Here is a 20,230-nt window from a genome sequence, read left to right on the forward strand (position 1 = left end):
ACAGCAGTAGTGCTCAGTCACTGGGGTTGTTATATAGTCACAGTAGTGCTCAGTCACTGTTATATAGTCACAGCAGTAGTGCTCAGTCACTGGGGGTTGTTATATAGTCACGGCAGTAGTGCTCAGTCACTGTTATATAGTCACAGCAGTAGTGCTCAGTCACTGGGGTTGTTATATAGTCACAGTAGTGCTCAGTCACTGTTATATAGTCACAGCAGTAGTGCTCAGTCACTGGGGGTTGTTATATAGTCACAGCAGTAGTGCTCAGTCACTGGGGGTTGTTATATAGTCACGGCAGTAGTGCTCAGTCACTGTTATATAGTCACGGCAGTAGTGCTCAGTCACTGGGGTTGTTATATAGTCACAGTAGTGCTCAGTCACTGTTATATAGTCACAGCAGTAGTGCTCAGTCACTGGGGGTTGTTATATAGTCACAGCAGTAGTGCTCAGTCACTGGGGGTTGTTATATAGTCACGGCAGTAGTGCTCAGTCACTGTTATATAGTCACAGCAGTAGTGCTCAGTCACTGGGGTTGTTATATAGTCACAGTAGTGCTCAGTCACTGTTATATAGTCACAGCAGTAGTGCTCAGTCACTGGGGGTTGTTATATAGTCACAGCAGTAGTGCTCAGTCACTGGGGGTTGTTATATAGTCACGGCAGTAGTGCTCAGTCACTGTTATATAGTCACAGCAGTAGTGCTCAGTCACTGGGGTTTGTTATATAGGTCACAGTATTGTACTTACAGAGATAGAGGTCAACCGTTGGCAGCGCTCAGACCAGCCAAACCCTCGACCCTACAAACAACCTAAGTTCTTACGTTGACTAAACAGAACAATGAATGGGTAGAGCAAATTTATATGTATGTCTTTAGCATTTTTTTTATAGTATCAAAAAGAGTTTAGAAAATACCAGCAAATGTACACATTTTAGGGAGGGGGGGGGGGTGTGGGAGAGAACAAACGTTTGAATGCAGGGCATGTCTCATTACAGCATAACAGACCAGTTACCTGTCCTGAAGACAGAGGGAGCAGAACAAAAATACACTAACGCAACATTTTTGCAGCGAGACATTTTTTCTGAGGGAAGTAGCTCTCGTTATATAAACAGTAAAAGCACACAAACGCTGTGTTTACACAGGCAGCCCAAATCCAATATTTTGTCCACTAAAATTGGTCTTTGGACCAAACACATCAGATCTTTTTTCAGTGCTGATTCTAAAAATTGGTCAAAAAGACCAGTTAGTGAGAAGAAACTATAATCTGAAAATTTGGGCTGCATGTGTATAACGCAGCCTTAGTTACCTTAGTTCAGGCTGCGTCCCCCAAAATGTGACCCTATTCCCGAAATAGTGCCCTACTTTAGACCAGATTCACAGGGAGCCCAGTACACTATAACTGGAATAGGGTAACAGTTGGGACGCAGACAGTCAGACAGTCGAGTTTGACAGAGATGCCAGAACACTGCAGGTAATGAGACATTTAGATCAGAACGTTAAGCCACCAACTCTACCAGTACTACATTACGGTATAAAGGAGACATCTGCCTAGTCATAGAGAACAGGCAGCGCAGTGGAGGTAGAAAAACAAGAGACTAACAATATAAACAAGAGTCAAGACTAGGTAATAATTCAAAATTGGTCCTAGAACAGAACCTTGGGGAACACTGAAACTGGACACCCCAGTCAAAGACAGGCAGAACAATGAACTCACATCTAAATAAACCACCGTACTGTTACCAGGAGATGTGTAGACCGTTGGAGAGAGAGACAGGACAACAACTTTCAGGCAGTCAGAAAAATCATTTTGACAGTCAAAGGAGAGCGAGAGTAGAGAGAGAAGTGAGGGCCCTGCATTTAGTTATTTTTTTTTCTTTTCAATTTTCCATTGTGCCATTACGGTCAAAACAAAGAAAAATAGGTACATGATTTTTTAAGTTGAGTTCATATTTAGTCACATATCTATTACCGACCCAACTTACCAACACAGTAGGCTTCACTTTAGTTTATTGCAAAACACAGGCATATTATTTAAAAATGGAGCCGATATCACATGGTAGACGATCAGAGATAATAACAGGAGCTCTTACCACATAGCATGACACAAGAATAGAATTACCATATTACCTCACAAAAAAAACAAAAAACAAAAAAACTGTTCATTTACAAGAAAAATCAACAAACAAAAGGAGATAAATATCATGGTGGTGTTTGGTGTCGTGTCTCCGTCATCATCACATCTATTGTGAAACACTTTTAAAAACCCAACCAACCAAGAGGGGGGAAAATAAGATCTTCATCAAGACGTCATCTGCACCATCCAACACATTTAACAAAAAAGGGCCTTTTTGTTTTTTTCCCACAATGTAGCATTTACTTTATGTCCACTTCACATTACTGGCCCTGTGCAGAATACATAGAACATACAGGCCATGTTAACAGCAGAACACACGGACGGAGCTTCTCTCTCCAGATACCTATGTATATATACACACACATATTTGTATAGACAGTACCAGTCAGTTTGGACACACCTACTCATTCAAGGGTTATTCTTTATTTTTACTATTTTCTACGTTTTAGAATAATAGTGAAGACATCAAAACTATGAAATAACACATGGAATCCTGTAGAAACCCCCCAAAAAGTGTTAAATCAAAATATATCTTATATGTGAGATTCTTCCAAGTAGCCACCCTTTGCCTTGACAGCGTTGCACACTCTTGGCATTCTCTCAACCAGCTTCATGAAGTAGTCACCTGGAATGCATTTCAATTAACAGGTGTGCCTTGTTAAAAGTTAATTTGTGGAATTTCTTTCCTTCTTAATTAGTTTGAACCAATCAGTTGTGTTGTGACAAATTAGGGGTGGTGTACAGAAGATGGTCTTTTACCAAATAAGACCAAGTCCATATCATGGCAAGAACAGCTCAAATAAGCAGAGAGAAAGTAAAGCCCATCATTTCAAGTGCAGTCGCAAAAACCATCAAGTGCTATGATGAAACTGCTTCTCATGAGGACCGCCACAGGAAAGGAAGACCCAGAGTTACCTCTGCTGCAGAGGACAAGTTCATTAGAGTTACCAGCCTCAGAAATTGAAGCCCAAATAAATGCTTCAGAGTTCAAGTAACAGACACATCTCAACATCAACTGTTCAGAAGAGACTGCGTGAATCAGGCCTTCATGGTCGAATTTCTGCAAAGAAACCCCTACTAAAGGACACCAATAAGAAGAAGAGACTTGCTTGGGCCAAGAAACACGAGCAATGGACATTAGACCGGTGGAAATCTGTCCTTTGGTCTGATGAGTCCAAATGTGAGATGTTTGCGTCTCACAAAGACACGGCGGTTGGAACCAGAGTAGGTGAATGGATGATCTCCGCATGCGTGTTTCCCACCGTGAAGCATGGAGGAGGAGGTGTAATGGTGCTTTGCTGGTGACACTGTCAGTGATTTATTTAGAATTCAAGGCACACTTAACCAGCATGGCTACCACAGCATTCTGCAGCGATACGCCATCCCATCTGGTTTGCGCTTAGTGGGACTATCATTTGTTTTTCAACAGGACAATGACCCAAAATACACCTCCTGGCTGTGTAAGGGCTATTTGACCAAGAAGGAGAGTGATGGAGTGCTGCATCAGATGACCTGGCCTCCACAATCACCTGACCTCAACCCAGTTGAGATGGTTTGGGATGAGTTGGACCGCAGAGTGAAGGAAAAGCAGCCAAGTGCTCAGCATATGTGGGAACTCCTTCAAGACTGTTGGAAAAGCATTCCAGGTGAAGCTGGTTGAGAGAATAGAATGCCAAGAATGTGCAAAGCTGTCATCAAGGCAAAGGGTGGCTAATTTAAAGAATCTCAATTATATTTTTTGGTTACTACATGATTACATATGTGTTATTTCATAGTTAAAGTCTTCACTATTATCCTACAATGTATAAAAAGTTTTTTAAAGAAGCCTTGAATGAGTAGGTGTGTCCAAACATTTGACTGGACTGTATATGTATATGTATATATAATATTAACCCTGTTTAAAAGAAGGTAAGAGTATCATTAGTTTCTTCTGGGCCGACTCCTCTCCCCTAAAACACCTAGAGGAAGGAAGTGGATTAGGGCCACAGATACACTTTATAAAACACAGCAGGGGAAATTAGGGTTAAAAGTCACATCAAAAATAGCTCTGACAAATGAACGGACAATACAGTAAACAGAAATAGATAGTTGAGACGTCAAACGAGAGGGGGGTGAGAGGAGAGGGAACCAGGGTGGGGGGTGGGGTACAGGTGGACGGTATAGGTCCTATTGGTGGTGTACCTGAGGTGCTTGTGGCTGGGCTCCCATGGCCTGTGGGCTTCCCTGTCCGTAGTACGCAGCCTGCTGGCGGTAGTACTCTGCCCAGGCAGCACTGTAGTCTGGTTGACCACCTGGCTGACCACCTGGTTGACCACCTGGCTGACCTGCTGCTGCCTGGGGGGCCGCTTGACCTGGGGGAGGCGGTGACAGCATTAACGCTAATTTAAATATGATTTAAGGGGACGAATGACAAGGTTAATGTCGCCTAAGCATAGTCAATAATGATTAAAACAATAAGAAGTGACTAATAGTCGATGTCGAAGCTTTGGGATTATAACCTGTAGCCAAGGCAACCAAATTGGACCAGAGGAGATCATTTAACGAATAGTTGAGCTGATCATGCAGCTAAAATACTTCTGGAGGAAATCGGAGGTGAAACACTGAACAGAAACAAAATAATATAAAAACGCAACATGTAGTGTTGGTTTAATGAGCTGAAATTAAAACACCTACATTATTCATAAGCAAAAAAAAAAGTTTGATTTCTCTCAAATTTGTCTATATCCCTGTTAGTGAACATTTCTCCTTTGCCAAGATAATCCATCCACCTGACAGATGTGGCATATCAACAAGCTGATTAAACAGTATAATCATTACACAGGTGCACCTTGTGCTGGGGACAATAAAATGTGCAGTTGACACAACGGCACAGATGTCTCAAGTTGAGGGAGCGAGGAATTGGCATGCCGACTGTAGGACTGTCCAATAGAGCTGTTGCCAGAGAATTTAATGTTAATTTCTCTACCATAAGCCACCTCCCAACGTCATTTTAGAGAACGTGGCAGTACGTTCAACCGGCCTCACAACCGCAGACCAAGTGTACAGCGTCGTTTGGGTGAGCGGTTTGCTGACGTCAACGTTGTGAACAGAGTGCCCCATGGTGGCGGTGGGGTTATGGTATCGGCAGGCATAAGCTACGGACAACAAACACAATTTAATTTCAGCCATAGTGATTTGAATGCACAGAGATACCGTGACGAGATCCTGAGGTCCATTGTCGTGCCATTGATCCACATCCATCACCTCATGTTTCACTATGATATTACATAGCTCCATGTCCCAAGGATCTGTACACAATTCCTGGAATCTGAGAATGTCCCAGTTCTTCCATGGCCTGCATTACTCAGACATGTCACCCACTGAGCATGTTTGGGATGCTCTGGATCGACATCGTGTTCCAGTTCCCGCCAATATCGAGCAACTTCACACAGCCATCGTCAAGGAGTGGGACAACATTCCACAGGCCACAATCAACAGCCTGATCAACTCTATGTGAAGGAGATGTGTCGAGCTGCGTGAGACAAATGGTGGTCACACCAGATACCGACTGGTTTTCTGATCAACGCCCCTACTTTGTTTTTAAGGCATCTGTGACCAACAGAGGTATATGTGAACTCCGTCATGTGAAATCCATAGATGAGTGAATAATCTATATATTTTAAATTGAATGCTTTCATTACATGAACTGAAACACTATAATTTTTTGAAATTGTTGCGTTTATATGTTCTTGTGAGTGTGAGAAGGGGAACGAACCCACCACTGGTTCTTTGGGTGGCGGGACAGAAACCCTCTGCCTTGCTCTGGGGCAGCTGTGGTGGCAGGACCCTCTACTACAGAGAGAGCTGGGAGTGGGGGCACAGCTGCCCACAACATGACCAATGACAGCTGGCCTTACTCAACTGATATTTTGTAGTTTCTCACCTTGTTTCTTGTAGTACTCCTCCCAGGCCTTGGTGTAGTCCTGTGGTTGCTGACCTGAAACCACAACAAAAACACTGGTTCAGCTCATTGACCCACAGAAAACGGTTTGGGCCCTAAACAAATCCATACGGCCGGTTGTCTACTCGTGAAATAAAGCTCTTCTGTGTTCCCTGGATAGCCTGGTCCTGTCTGTGGAAACGCAAGACTGATGGGTAGACAAACCGCAGTCTAAAACAGCTATAAACGTAACAGTTAGTGGACCGCAACCATAGCTGCTCGCCACGGCCTGCTAATCACGCCACATTCACCAGACACGCAACGAATGGAAAAACGGACCGAAGACTTTCAAAGCACCGTGGCTGTATACACTGATCTCTGGTTAGTCCTGTTAAACAGATCCAACTCAAGCTGCTTACTTTAGCAAAACATTTATGTTAATACTAGGGGTGACAAATGGCAAAACACTTAACGTTTAAGCACAGTCACCGGTTTTCTGTTAAAGCGACAAAAAACAACAACATACAACTCCACAATGCAGATGGACTACATCGTACTTCTCGAGGAGAAAGAGAGAAATGTTATCATTTATGCTACTGCTGGTCTTGCGTTACACGAGAGTGGTACGTGGAGCATCAAACCGACACGAGGCTACAGTTATAGAGTCTCCGTGTGGCCAAGTTATTAGGAGATATCTAGTCAATGGAAGACGGCATTAAAAATGACAGAACTAAAAAGTTAAACGAGAAGGACAGGCTACATCAACAAGAGGTAGTCTCGATTAGCCTGGCTGACTAGCACTCTCGGTTTGATGCAGTCAAGATGGATGCTACGTAATCAGATGAGAACTAACTTCCACCCCTCCCCACATTTGATCATCAGAATACGGGACAAGCTTTTCTGCTGGGGGGTGTGTTCACCAGGAACCAAATGGACAGGGACCTACCTCCAATTGTTGATATGTGTTGCTTACTGCATATCTTCCTACTCAACAGTACGTTCTAAGTAGTATGTAGTATGATTAGTACACAGTATATAGTTTAAGTAAGTAGTAGGCCAGACAGATTTGAGACACGGACACTACGCGAGGTTCAAAAGGACAGATGGAGGTAGGTCCCCTGCCCATTTGGTTCCTAGTGAACACACCCCCCCAGCAGAAAACCACAGGCTGGGGTAGAGATTGGAGGAGGTGGTAGCTACCTTGCCCATTGGCCTGTGTGTTGCCGGGGGCTCCGCCGGTGGGCGTCATGGGGGCCTGGGGTTGCTGCTGGTACTGGGAGTAATACGCTGCCCAGGCCGCCGCGTTGGCATCAGCTGCAGCTTTACCTACAACCAATACAAACGTTAGATATATCCCGGGTTGCCTTACCTACACACAGGTTAAACCTGCTTTATCTTATGGTCTTGTAACACAGAAAATGAGTTAAGGGCTAAAACACACTAGCAAATGTATTTCCTTAGGAAATACACCATTTGTTTAACGTCTATTTTGACCAGTACATGTATTCGCACAGCAGATCTGTACAAAAACCCCAATGGGTACAAAGTGCTCAAACCAGCACCATCATAACAGATGGAGGCTATAAAATCTTACCAGGATCCGGCTGTCCCTGCTGCCAGTGGGGGAATCCGTTGCCCCAACCCTGAGGCTGGTAGGGAGCGGGAGGACCACTGAGAGAAGAAGAGAACCATTACAACACCATACAAGCCTGTGTCAGACTGTTTAACTCACTCATTTAGATTTAAAGAAAATATTGCTTTCCCTTTAAATTCCCTATGATTTTATCGTTAATGAATCATGTGCAAATTATCTTATTAAACTTAAGATCAACCGAGATATGTAAGTAGAAAAGTAGAAAGGGGCAAGCCGCCGGGAGAAAGGGGCAAGCCGCCGGGAGAAAGGGGCAAGCCGCCGGGAGAAAGGGGCAAGCCGCCGGGAGAAAGGGGCAAGCCGCCGGGAGAAAGGGGCAAGCCGCCGGGAGAAAAGGGCAAGCCGCCGGGAGAAAGGGGCAAGCCGCCGGGAGAAAGGGGCAAGCCGCCGGGAGAAAGGGGCAAGCCGCCGGGAGAAAGGGGCAAGCCGCCGGGAGTAAGGGGCAAGCCGCCGGGAGAAAGGGGCAAGCCGCCGGGAGAAAGGGGCAAGCCGCCGGGAGAAAAGGGCAAGCCGCCGGGAGAAAAGGGCAAGCCGCCGGGAGAAAAGGGCAAGCCGCCGGGAGAAAGGGGCAAGCCGCCGGGAGAAAAGGGCAAGCCGCCGGGAGAAAGGGGCAAGCCGCCGGGAGAAAGGGGCAAGCCGCCGGGAGAAAGGGGCAAGCCGCCGGGAGAAAGGGGCAAGCCGCCGGGAGAAAGGGGCAAGCCGCCGGGAGAAAAGGGCAAGCCGCCGGGAGAAAGGGGCAAGCCGCCGGGAGAAAAGGGCAAGCCGCCGGGAGAAAGGGGCAAGCCGCCGGGAGAAAGGCTCTTACTGTGGTCCTGGGGGTCCCTGGTTGTAAGGGCCGGGGTTGTAGGGGCCCATCTGAGCAGGAGGTCCAGGTGGGCCGGGGGGCCCGTGGGGAGAGGGACCTCCGTGGGGGCCTGGTGGGCCGTGAGGACCACCCATTGGACTGACTGGACCCTGGAGAGGCGGACAGGACAGGGGTGTCAACGTACTAGACCCGATACCAGTTAGAACCTCTAGACCCGATACCAGTTAGAACCTCTAGACCCGATACCAGTTAGAACCTCTAGACCCGATACCAGTTAGAACCTCTAGACCCGATACCAGTTAGAACCTCTAGACCCGATACCAGTTAGAACCTCTAGACCCGATACCAGTTAGAACCTCTAGACCCGATACCAGTTAGAACCTCTAGACCCGATACCAGTTAGAACCTCTAGACCCGATACCAGTTAGAACCTCTAGACCCGATACCAGTTAGAACCTCTAGACCCGATACCAGTTAGAACCTCTAGACCCGATACCAGTTAGAACCTCTAGACCCGATACCAGTTAGAACCTCTAGACCCGATACCAGTTAGAACCTCTAGACCCGATACCAGTTAGAACCTCTAGAACTAGACAGCTGATTAGAGGCTTAGTGCTCAGTGCTCACCGACCAGCCACTACTACTAGTTAAACTAGGCTTAGTGCTCACCGACCAGCCACTACTACTAGTTAAACTAGGCTTAGTGCTCACTGACCAGCCACTACTACTAGTTAAACTAGGCTTAGTGCTCACCCACCAGCCACTACTACTAGTTAAACTAGGCTCAGTGCTCACCGACCAGCCACTACTACTAGTTAAACTAGGCTTAGTGCTCAGCGACCAGCCACTACTACTAGTTAAACTAGGCTTAGTGCTCACCGACCAGCCACTACCACTAGTTAAACTAGGCTTAGTGCTCACCGACCAGCCACTACCACTAGTTAAACTAGGCTTAATGCTCACCGACCAGCCACTACTACTAGTTAAACTAGGCTTAGTACTCACCGACCAGCCACTACTACTAGTTAAACTAGGCTTAGTACTCACCGACCAGCCACTACTACTAGTTAAACTAGGCTTAGTGCTCACCGACCAGCCACTACTACTAGTTAAACTAGGCTTAGTGCTCACCGACCAGCCACTACTACTAGTTAAACTAGGCTTAGTGCTTATCGACCAGCCACTACTACTAGTTAAACTAGGCTTAGTGCTCACAGCTTACCAACCAGCCACTACTACTAGTTAAACTAGGCTTAGTGCTTATCGACCAGCCACTACTACAGTTAAACTAGGCTTAGTGCTTATCGACCAGCCACTACTACTAGTTAAACTAGGCTTAGTGCTCACAGCTTACCAACCAGCCACTACTACTAGTTAAACTAGGCTTAGTGCTCACCGATCAGCCACTACTACTAGTTAAACTAGGCTTAGTGCTCACCGATCAGCCACTACTACTAGTTAAACTAGGCTTAGTGCTCACTGACCAGCCACTACTACTAGTTAAACTAGGCTTAGTGCTCACCCACCAGCCACTACTACTAGTTAAACTAGGCTCAGTGCTCACCGACCAGCCACTACTACTAGTTAAACTAGGCTTAGTGCTCAGCGACCAGCCACTACTACTAGTTAAACTAGGCTTAGTGCTCACCGACCAGCCACTACTACTAGTTAAACTAGGCTTAGTGCTCACCGACCAGCCACTAGTACTAGTTAAACTAGGCTTAGTGCTCACTGATCAGCCACTACTACTAGTTAAACTAGGCTCAGTGCTCACCGATCAGCCACTACTACTAGTTAACCTAGGCTTAGTGCTCACCGACCAGCCACTACTACTAGTTAACCTAGGCTTAGTGCTCACCGACCAGCCACTACTACTAGTTAAACTAGGCTCAGTGCTCACCGATCAGCCACTACTACTAGTTAAACTAGGCCTAGTGCTCACCGACCAGCCACTACTACTAGTTAACCTAGGCTTAGTGCTCACCGACCAGCCACTACTACTAGTTAAACTAGGCTCAGTGCTCACCGATCAGCCACTACTACTAGTTAACCTAGGCTTAGTGCTCACCGACCAGCCACTACTACTAGTTAACCTAGGCTTAGTGCTCACCGACCAGCCACTACTACTAGTTAAACTAGGCTCAGTGCTCACCGATCAGCCACTACTACTAGTTAAACTAGGCCTAGTGCTCACCGACCAGCCACTACTACTAGTTAACCTAAACCTCTCCACCAGCGTCCAGTGACTGAGCTTCACATTGATATGTAGGATATCTACTACAGACACTGAAAACCACTCACCCCGATCTTCTCCTCGACCAGCTGCCGTGCGTAGTCTATCTGTTGGTGTGATCCTCGGACGGTGAACATTTTAATGTTGGGGTCGGAGTTGGGCGGAGGGTTTCTCTGGAGCTCGATACGCGCCCCAGACTGCTGGCTGATGCCCTTGATGGTCTCTCCTCCTACAGAGGGACAGAGGACGGAAGAGGTTAGGACTCAACTATAACCACTGTCCTACTACAGAGGGACAGAGGACGGAAAAGGTTAGGACTCTACTATAACCACTCTCCTCCTACAGAGAAATGATCAGGACAACATGGAAACGTAAGAAAACCTGAATGTTTTCTAGGGGACGTAGCTTCAGTTCCATTTGTTTATAAGAATGGAGGATTCAAAAAACAATAATAAATCAGGAAAACTCCCATTCCAGAAGGAGACCTAGACATGGGATGGGTGTGAGAAGGGGAACGAACCCACCACGGGTTCTTTGGGTGGCGGGACAGAAACCCTCTGCCTTGCTCTGGGGCAGCTGTGGTGGCAGGACCCTCTACTACAGAGAGAGCTGGGAGTGGGGCACAGCTGCCCACAATTAACAACTATATTAGTCACAATATTGTCACTGAAGCAGGTATGAAGAAGAAAAACTAGCAAACCATCTTTCCTCCAAGTTGGTCAAATCTAGTGTGAAACGTGTATCGCCGGTCCTCACAAGCATCTAATGGACTAGGCTGCATCAGCTTTTGGCAGTGTTGTAGTACTCCAGTTAAGGACTACGTTTAGTGACTACAACCCTGGTTCGAGGCCTGTGCAGTACAGTGTTTTAGCTGTGTGTGTGTGCTCTACCTTCTGCATGAATGTATCAGATATGTTTTGTTAAGTCTTCCAACCTTTAAAAACAGGAAGGTATAGCAGGAAGGTATAGCAGGAAGGTAAAACAGGAAGGTAAAGCAGGAAGGTAAAGCAGGAAGGTATAGCAGGAAGGTATAGCAGGAAGGTATAGCAGGAAGGTATAGCAGGAAGGTATAGCAGGAAGGTATAGCAGGAAGGTAAAGCAGGAAGGTATAGCAGGAAGGTAAAGCAGGAAGGTATAGCAGGAAGGTATAGCAGGAAGGTAAAACAGGAAGGTATAGCAGGAAGGTATAGCAGGAAGGTATAGCAGGAAGGTATAGCAGGAAGGTATAGCAGGAAGGTATAGCAGGAAGGTAAAACAGGAAGGTAAAGCAGGAAGGTAAAGCAGGAAGGTAAAGCAGGAAGGTATAGCAGGAAGGTATAGCAGGAAGATATAGCAGGAAGGTATAGCAGGAAGGTAAAACAGGGTCCTATAAAGCCCATAGGTGTCTCGAACTCAATCTAAGTTCATCTACCTTTGCCGATGATGAGTCCAGTCTTCATGGTCGGGACGGTGAAGGTGAACTCCTGCAGTCCACCAGGAGGACCCATGTTCCAGTTACCCCCCCCGTTACCCCCCCTGCCTCTCCCCCTGCCCCCTCCGTTAGGACCGCCCGGCCCCCCCTGCTGGACACTCCTCAGAAGGTCAGTGATGATCTCTGCTGCATGCTGGGACTGGTCTGGAGGACCTATGATCTGGGCTATCCTCTCCGGGGTAGTTCCGTCATCTGGAGAAGGGAAGGAAGAAGAGAAGGAAGGGAGAGAAAGGGACCTTAAAACCTGTTTGGGATAGGGGGCAGCATTTTCACTTTTGCATGAAATGCGTGCCCAGAGTAAACTGCCTGCTACTCTGTCCCGGATGCTAATATATGCATAGTATTAGTAGTATTGGATTAAAAAAAAACACTGAAGTTTCTAAAACTGTTTGAATGATGTCTGAGTATAACAGAACTCATATGGCAGGCAAAAACCTGAGAAAAATCCAACCAGGAAGTGGGAAATCTGAGGTTTGTAGTTTTTCAAAGCTTGGCCTACCGAATACACAGTGTCTATGCGGTTAAGTTGCACTTCCTAAGGCTTCCACTAGATGTCAACCGTCTTTAGAAACTTGTTTCAGGCTTCTGCTATAAAGGAGGGGGGAATGGGAGCTGAATGAGTCATGGGTCTGGCAGAGTGTCTCATGCTCGTGACGCGCGTTCCCGACAGAGTTAGCTCTCGTTCCAGTGCTTTGCTACAGACAATGGAATTCTCCGGTTGGAACATTATTGATGATTTATGTTAAAAACATCCTAAAGACTGATTCCATACATTGTTTGATATGTTTCCATGACCTGTAACGGAACTTTTCGAGTTTGTGTCTGGACGTAGTGCTCATGAAGATGGATTACTGGGCTGAACACGCGAACAACTAGTGGCTATTTGGACATAAATGTACTTTATGTAACAAATCAGTCATTTATTGTGGAACTGGGATTCCTGGGAGTGCATTCTGATGAAGATCATCAAAGGTAAGTGAATATTTATCATGTTATTTCCAACTTCTGTTGACTCCAACATGGTGGATATTTCTCTGACTGGTTTGGGCTCTGAGCGCTTCACTCAGATTATGCTTTTTCCATAAAGTTTTTTAAAAATCTGACACAGCGTTTGTATTAAGGAGAAGTCTATCTTTAATTCCTACCCTAAACTAGCACACCTGATTCTAATAACTAGCAGGTTGACAAACAATCAGATAAGTTACAACTGGGATTGGAGCTAAAAACCTACAGGACGGTAGATCTCCAGGAACAGGGTTGGACTGAACATACAGGACGGTAGCGATCCAGGAACAGGGTTGGACTGAACATACTGGACGGTAGATCTCCAGGAACAGGGTTGGACTGAACATACAGGACGGTAGATCTCCAGGAACAGGGTTGGACTGAACATACTGGACGGTAGCGATCCAGGAACAGGGTTGGACTGAACATACAGGACGGTAGATCTCCAGGAACAGGGTTGGACTGAACATACAGGACGGTAGATCTCCAGGAACAGGGTTGGACTGAACATACTGGACGGTAGCGATCCAGGAACAGGGTTGGACTGAACATACAGGACGGTAGATCTCCAGGAACAGGGTTGGACTGAACATACAGGACGGTAGATCTCCAGGAACAGGGTTGGACTGAACATACAGGACGGTAGATCTCCAGGAACAGGGTTGGACTGAACATACTGGACGGTAGCGATCCAGGAACAGGGTTGGACTGAACATACTGGACGGTAGCTCCAGGAACAGGGTTGGACTGAACATACAGGACGGTAGATCTCCAGGAACAAGGTTGGACTGAACATACTGGACGGTAGCGATCCAGGAACAGGGTTGGACTGAACATACAGGACGGTAGATCTCCAGGAACAGGGTTGGACTGAACATACAGGACGGTAGATCTCCAGGAACAGGGTTGGACTGAACATACAGGACGGTAGATCTCCAGGAACAAGGTTGGACTGAACATACTGGACGGTAGCGATCCAGGAACAGGGTTGGACTGAACATACAGGACGGTAGATCTCCAGGAACAGGGTTGGACTGAACATACAGGACGGTAGATCTCCAGGAACAGGGTTGGACTGAACATACTGGACGGTAGCGATCCAGGAACAGGGTTGGACTGAACATACAGGACGGTAGATCTCCAGGAACAGGGTTGGACTGAACATACAGGACGGTAGATCTCCAGGAACAGGGTTGGACTGAACATACTGGACGGTAGCGATCCAGGAACAGGGTTGGACTGAACATACTGGACGGTAGATCTCCAGGAACAGGGTTGGACTGAACATACAGGACGGTAGATCTCCAGGAACAGGGTTGGACTGAACATACTGGACGGTAGCGATCCAGGAACAGGGTTGGACTGAACATACTGGACGGTAGATCTCCAGGAACAGGGTTGGACTGAACATACTGGACGGTAGCGATCCAGGAACAGGGTTGGAGACCTGCGACTGAACCAACTTTCATTTTACTGTCAGTGACGCCTCACCTGGTTTGAACTGGATCCTGACTCCTGTGTCGCTCTGGATCTTCTTGATCATCTCTCCGTTTCTCCCGATCACAATTCCTACCGCAAACCTGGGGACAGGAACCTGAGGAGGGAGGACACAGGCCAGGTTAGTAGTCAACTCAAACCTGGGGACAGGAACCTGAGGTAGACCAAGCAAGGCCCAGTTTCCCAAAAGCATCTTAAGGCTAAGTTAATCGTTTCAAACTTTGTAAGAGCATCATTAAAATCTCCCAAGCAGTTGACCAAAACCATGGTTAACATCGCACTTAAAAACGCTCGTAATCTAACTCCGGCATCAGACCAGTCCAGAACAGCCAAGTGATTCGTTAGATGCTTTTTGCAGCTCGTGTGTCACTTTATACATAAAAGATGGCCGAGAAACCCGGCTGAACCGTGGGATTCTGTCTGTGACCCGCGATAACGGCAGAACAAAGTACCCGACGCCTTCGCAATTGATACAAACAAGCGACATTTAAAAAAAACGTGCTTCGAATAAAATATACGAGATGACTGCAATAAGACAAACAGTAAGCTATATATTCCCTTTTCAATCATATCGACATAAATCTCATGTTCATTCAATTGAGTTCTACTCTGTTACTTGTAGGCTACCGTCTGTAATTAGTCTCAGTATATCTCATGATGTGTATCCTAACATGAACACAATGATGTGCCAAATCAGGGATTTAGAGCATTTTAATTGGGTAAGCATTAGAATAAGCCGCCTAGATATTTGCAGCCATAGCTGGTAATCTCTCTCTAGCAGCTGATCCATAGTCAGTTGTGTGAAATAATTCTCAGGTTAAAGGTCAGATTTGAATGTAGAAAACTGATCCATTGTCAGTTGTGTGAAATAATTATCAGGTTAAAGGTCAGATTTGAAAGTAGAAAACTGATCCATTGTCAGTTGTGTGAAATAATTATCAGGTTAAAGGTCAGATTTGAATGTAGAGAACTGATCCATTGTCAGTTGTGTGAAATAATTCTCAGGTTAAAGGTCAGATTTGAATGTAGAAAACTGATCTGAGAGCAGCGCTCCCTTTCTTTCCATCCTATCAGAATCAACACTACGCCTCAACGACACACTTAGTGAACATTCTCTCAGTGGGGTGTTCTGGGAAAACAGGATACATCTTCGGCCATTGTAGGAAAGAGGCATCGCTTAAACATTTATTTTTTTTAAGTCAGAAGTCTAATTTTCATCGCTGTCGGGGAAACTGGGGCCCTGGCTAGAAGTCAACTCCAATGCCTTCAGATAAACGGAGACATTTAAAAACAAAGCATACCGTTACATAGTCTCCTCCCAACACAGACGGCAGAAGTCCAATCTTTACAAACCGATGTTCATACTGAAAACCGGCGAGACGCTGCATGCCTAATATCTGCAGTGCTGCTGGTTGAGTCAGAGTCTACTGAATCCATTGTGTGGCGGTGAAGACAGTGTGAGTGTTACTGTAGACTTACATCCAAGCCCTCTCCTCCTCCTCCTCCTCCGCCGCCGCCTCCTCCTCCTCCTCCGCCTCCCATCCTGGAGCCGTACTCTCCTCTCTGCTCCCTGAAGCCCTGTTCTCTGATCAGCTCCATCACCATGTCTTTTGCTTGCTGAAGGACCAGAGACGAGACCAGTCAACATGACAGTTTACAGGCACCTTGTTCAGGTGACAGCACCAGAGACGAGACCAGTCAACATGACAGTTTACAGGCACCTTGTTCAGGTGACAGCACCAGAGACGAGACCAGTCAACATGACAGTTTACAGGAACCTTGTTCAGGTGACAGCACCAGAGACGAGACCAGTCAACATGACAGTTTACAGGCACCTTGTTCAGGTGACAGCACCAGAGACGAGACCAGTCAACATGACAGTTTACAGGCACCTTGTTCAGGTGACAGCACCAGAGACGAGACCAGTCAACATGACAGTTTACAGGCACCTTGTTCAGGTGACAGCACCAGAGACGAGACCAGTCAACATGACAGTTTACAGGCACCTTGTTCAGGTGACAGCACCAGAGACGAGACCAGTCAACATGACAGTTTACAGGCACCTTGTTCAGGTGACAGCACCAGAGACGAGACCAGTCAACATGACAGTTTACAGGCACCTTGTTCAGGTGACAGCACCAGAGACGAGACCAGTCAACATGACAGTTTACAGGCACCTTGTTCAGGTGACAGCACCAGAGACGAGACCAGTCAACATGACAGTTTACAGGCACCTTGTTCAGGTGACAGCACCAGAGACGAGACCAGTCAACATGACAGTTTACAGGCACCTTGTTCAGGTGACAGCACCAGAGACGAGACCAGTCAACATGACAGTTTACAGGCACCTTGTTCAGGTGACAGCACCAGAGACGAGACCAGTCAACATGACAGTTTACAGGCACCTTGTTCAGGTGACAGCACCAGAGACGAGACCAGTCAACATGACAGTTTACAGGCACCTTGTTCAGGTGACAGCACCAGAGACGAGACCAGTCAACATGACAGTTTACAGGCACCTTGTTCAGGTGACAGCACCAGAGACGAGACCAGTCAACATGACAGTTTACAGGCACCTTGTTCAGGTGACAGCACCAGAGACGAGACCAGTCAACATGACAGTTTACAGGCACCTTGTTCAGGTGACAGCACCAGAGACGAGACCAGTCAACATGACAGTTTACAGGCACCTTGTTCAGGTGACAGCACCAGAGACGAGACCAGTCAACATGACAGTTTACAGGCACCTTGTTCAGGTGACAGCACCAGAGACGAGACCAGTCAACATGACAGTTTACAGGCACCTTGTTCAGGTGACAGCACCAGAGACGAGACCAGTCAACATGACAGTTTACAGGCACCTTGTTCAGGTGACAGCACCAGAGACGAGACCAGTCAACATGACAGTTTACAGGCACCTTGTTCAGGTGACAGCACCAGAGACGAGACCAGTCAACATGACAGTTTACAGGCACCTTGTTCAGGTGACAGCACCAGAGACGAGACCAGTCAACATGACAGTTTACAGGAACCTTGTTCAGGTGACAGCACCAGAGACGAGACCAGTCAACATGACAGTTTACAGGCACCTTGTCCAGGTGACAGCACCAGAGACGAGACCAGTCAACATGACAGTTTACAGGAACCTTGTTCAGGTGACAGCACCAGAGACGAGACCAGTCAACATGACAGTTTACAGGAACCTTGTTCAGGTGACAGCACCAGAGACGAGACCAGTCAACATGACAGTTTACAGGCACCTTGTTCAGGTGACAGCACCAGAGACGAGACCAGTCAACATGACAGTTTACAGGCACCTTGTTCAGGTGACAGCACCAGAGACGAGACCAGTCAACATGACAGTTTACAGGCACCTTGTTCAGGTGACAGCACCAGTCAGGTATCATTGGCAGCCCAACACATGTTTTCCTAATTAGTGGCAAAAGATTAGAATTGAGCTGCCTGTGTAAAAGCAGCCATACAGCCACATGCCAGGCTCCTAACAAACTGGTCCTCTCTGCACCACTAACATTCCAGCTGTAGATAACACCAGTCCTCTCTGCACCACTAACAGTCCAGCTGTAGGTAACACCAGTCCTCTCTGCACCACTAACATTCCAGCTGTAGGTAACACCAGTCCTCTCTGCACCACTAACATTCCAGCTGTAGGTAACACAAGTCCTCTCTGCACCACTACCATTCCAGCTGTAGGTAACACCAGTCCTCTCTGCACCACTAACATTCCAGCTGTAGGTAACACCAGTCCTCTCTGCACCACTAACATTCCAGCTGTAGGAAACACCAGTCCTCTCTGCACCACTAACATTCCAGCTGTAGGTAACACAAGTCCTCTCTGCACCACTAACATTCCAGCTGTAGGTAACACAAGTCCTCTCTGCACCACTACCATTCCAGCTGTAGGTAACACCAGTCCTCTCTGCACCACTAACATTCCAGCTGTAGGTAACACCAGTCCTCTCTGCACCACTAACATTCCAGCTGTAGGTAACACCAGTCCTCTCTGCACCACTACCATTCCAGCTGTAGGAAACACCAGTCCTCTCTGCACCACTAACATTCCAGCTGTAGGAAACACCAGTCCTCTCTGCACCACTACCATTCCAGCTGTAGGTAACACCAGTCCTCTCTGCACCACTAACATTCCAGCTGTAGATAACACCAGTCCTCTCTGCACCACTACCATTCCAGCTGTAGGTAACACCAGTCCTCTCTGCACCACTAACATTCCAGCTGTAGGAAACACCAGTCCTCTCTGCACCACTAACATTCCAGCTGTAGGAAACACCAGTCCTCTCTGCACCACTAACATTCCAGCTGTAGGAAACACCAGTCCTCTCTGCACCACTAACATTCCAGCTGTAGGAAACACCAGTCCTCTCTGCACCACTAACATTCCAGCTGTAGGAAACACCAGTCCTCTCTGCACCACTAACATTCCAGCTGTAGGAAACACCAGTCCTCTCTGCACCACTAACATTCCAGCTGTAGGAAACACCAGTCCTCTCTGCACCACTAACATTCCAGCTGTAGGAAACACCAGTCCTCTCTGCACCACTAACATTCCAGCTGTAGGAAACACCAGTCCTCTCTGCACCACTAACATTCCAGCTGTAGGTAACACCAGTCCTCTCTGCACCACTAACATTCCAGCTGTAGATAACACCAGTCCTCTCTGCACCACTAACATTCCAGCTGTAGGTAACACCAGTCCTCTCTGCACCACTAACATTCCAGCTGTAGGAAACACCAGTCCTCTCTGCACCACTAACATTCCAGCTGTAGGTAACACCAGTCCTCTCTGCACCACTAACATTCCAGCTGTAGGAAACACCAGTCCTCTCTGCACCACTAACATTCCAGCTGTAGGAAACACCAGTCCTCTCTGCACCACTAACATACCAGCTGTAGGTAACACCAGTCCTCTCTGCACCACTAACAGTCCAGCTGTAGGTAACACCAGTCCTCTCTGCACCACTAACATTCCAGCTGTAGGAAACACCAGTCCTCTCTGCACCACTAACATTCCAGCTGTAGGTAACACCAGTCCTCTCTGCACCACTACCATTCCAGCTGTAGGTAACACCAGTCCTCTCTGCACCACTACCATTCCAGCTGTAGGTAACACCAGTCCTCTCTGCACCACTACCATTCCAGCTGTAGGTAACACCAGTCCTCTCTGCACCACTAACAGTCCAGCTGTAGATAACACCAGTCCTCTCTGCACCACTACCATTCCAGCTGCAGGTAACACCAGTCCTCTCTGCACCACTACCATTCCAGCTGTAGGTAACACCAGTCCTCTCTGCACCACTACCATTCCAGCTGTAGGTAACACCAGTCCTCTCTGCACCACTAACATTCCAGCTGTAGGAAACACCAGTCCTCTCTGCACCACTAACATTCCAGCTGTAGGTAACACCAGTCCTCTCTGCACCACTAACATTCCAGCTGTAGGAAACACCAGTCCTCTCTGCACCACTAACATTCCAGCTGTAGG

At 47.1% G+C, this 20,230-nt stretch overlaps 1 protein-coding gene across 3 annotated transcripts in view; it reads right to left on the reverse strand.

Annotated features, from left to right (window-relative positions):
- Positions 1 to 1,987: 1,987 nt before the first annotated feature.
- The window catches only part of LOC139560234 (far upstream element-binding protein 1-like), a 35,306-nt gene continuing 17,063 nt past the window's right edge, over positions 1,988 to 20,230 (reverse strand). For 2 of the 3 annotated variants that reach the window (XM_071376814.1, XM_071376816.1), the window contains exons 8-16: positions 16,192 to 16,329; positions 14,707 to 14,809; positions 12,151 to 12,402; positions 10,808 to 10,968; positions 8,507 to 8,655; positions 7,645 to 7,721; positions 7,251 to 7,376; positions 6,054 to 6,107; positions 4,283 to 4,482 (exon numbers count right to left, since the gene is read on the reverse strand). In XM_071376814.1, coding sequence (XP_071232915.1) covers positions 4,298 to 4,482; positions 6,054 to 6,107; positions 7,251 to 7,376; positions 7,645 to 7,721; positions 8,507 to 8,655; positions 10,808 to 10,968; positions 12,151 to 12,402; positions 14,707 to 14,809; positions 16,192 to 16,329 — 1,245 coding nt within the window. In that variant the 3' untranslated portion in view covers positions 4,283 to 4,297. Of the gene's footprint in view, positions 2,401 to 4,282; positions 4,483 to 6,053; positions 6,108 to 7,250; positions 7,377 to 7,644; positions 7,722 to 8,506; positions 8,656 to 10,807; positions 10,969 to 12,150; positions 12,403 to 14,706; positions 14,810 to 16,191; positions 16,330 to 20,230 lie in introns of those variants that run through there. The other variant, XM_071376815.1, reaches the window with a different exon arrangement.

Source organism: Salvelinus alpinus, chromosome 30 (assembly GCF_045679555.1).
Source record: "Salvelinus alpinus chromosome 30, SLU_Salpinus.1, whole genome shotgun sequence".
Taxonomy (NCBI): Eukaryota; Metazoa; Chordata; class Actinopteri; order Salmoniformes; family Salmonidae; genus Salvelinus; species Salvelinus alpinus.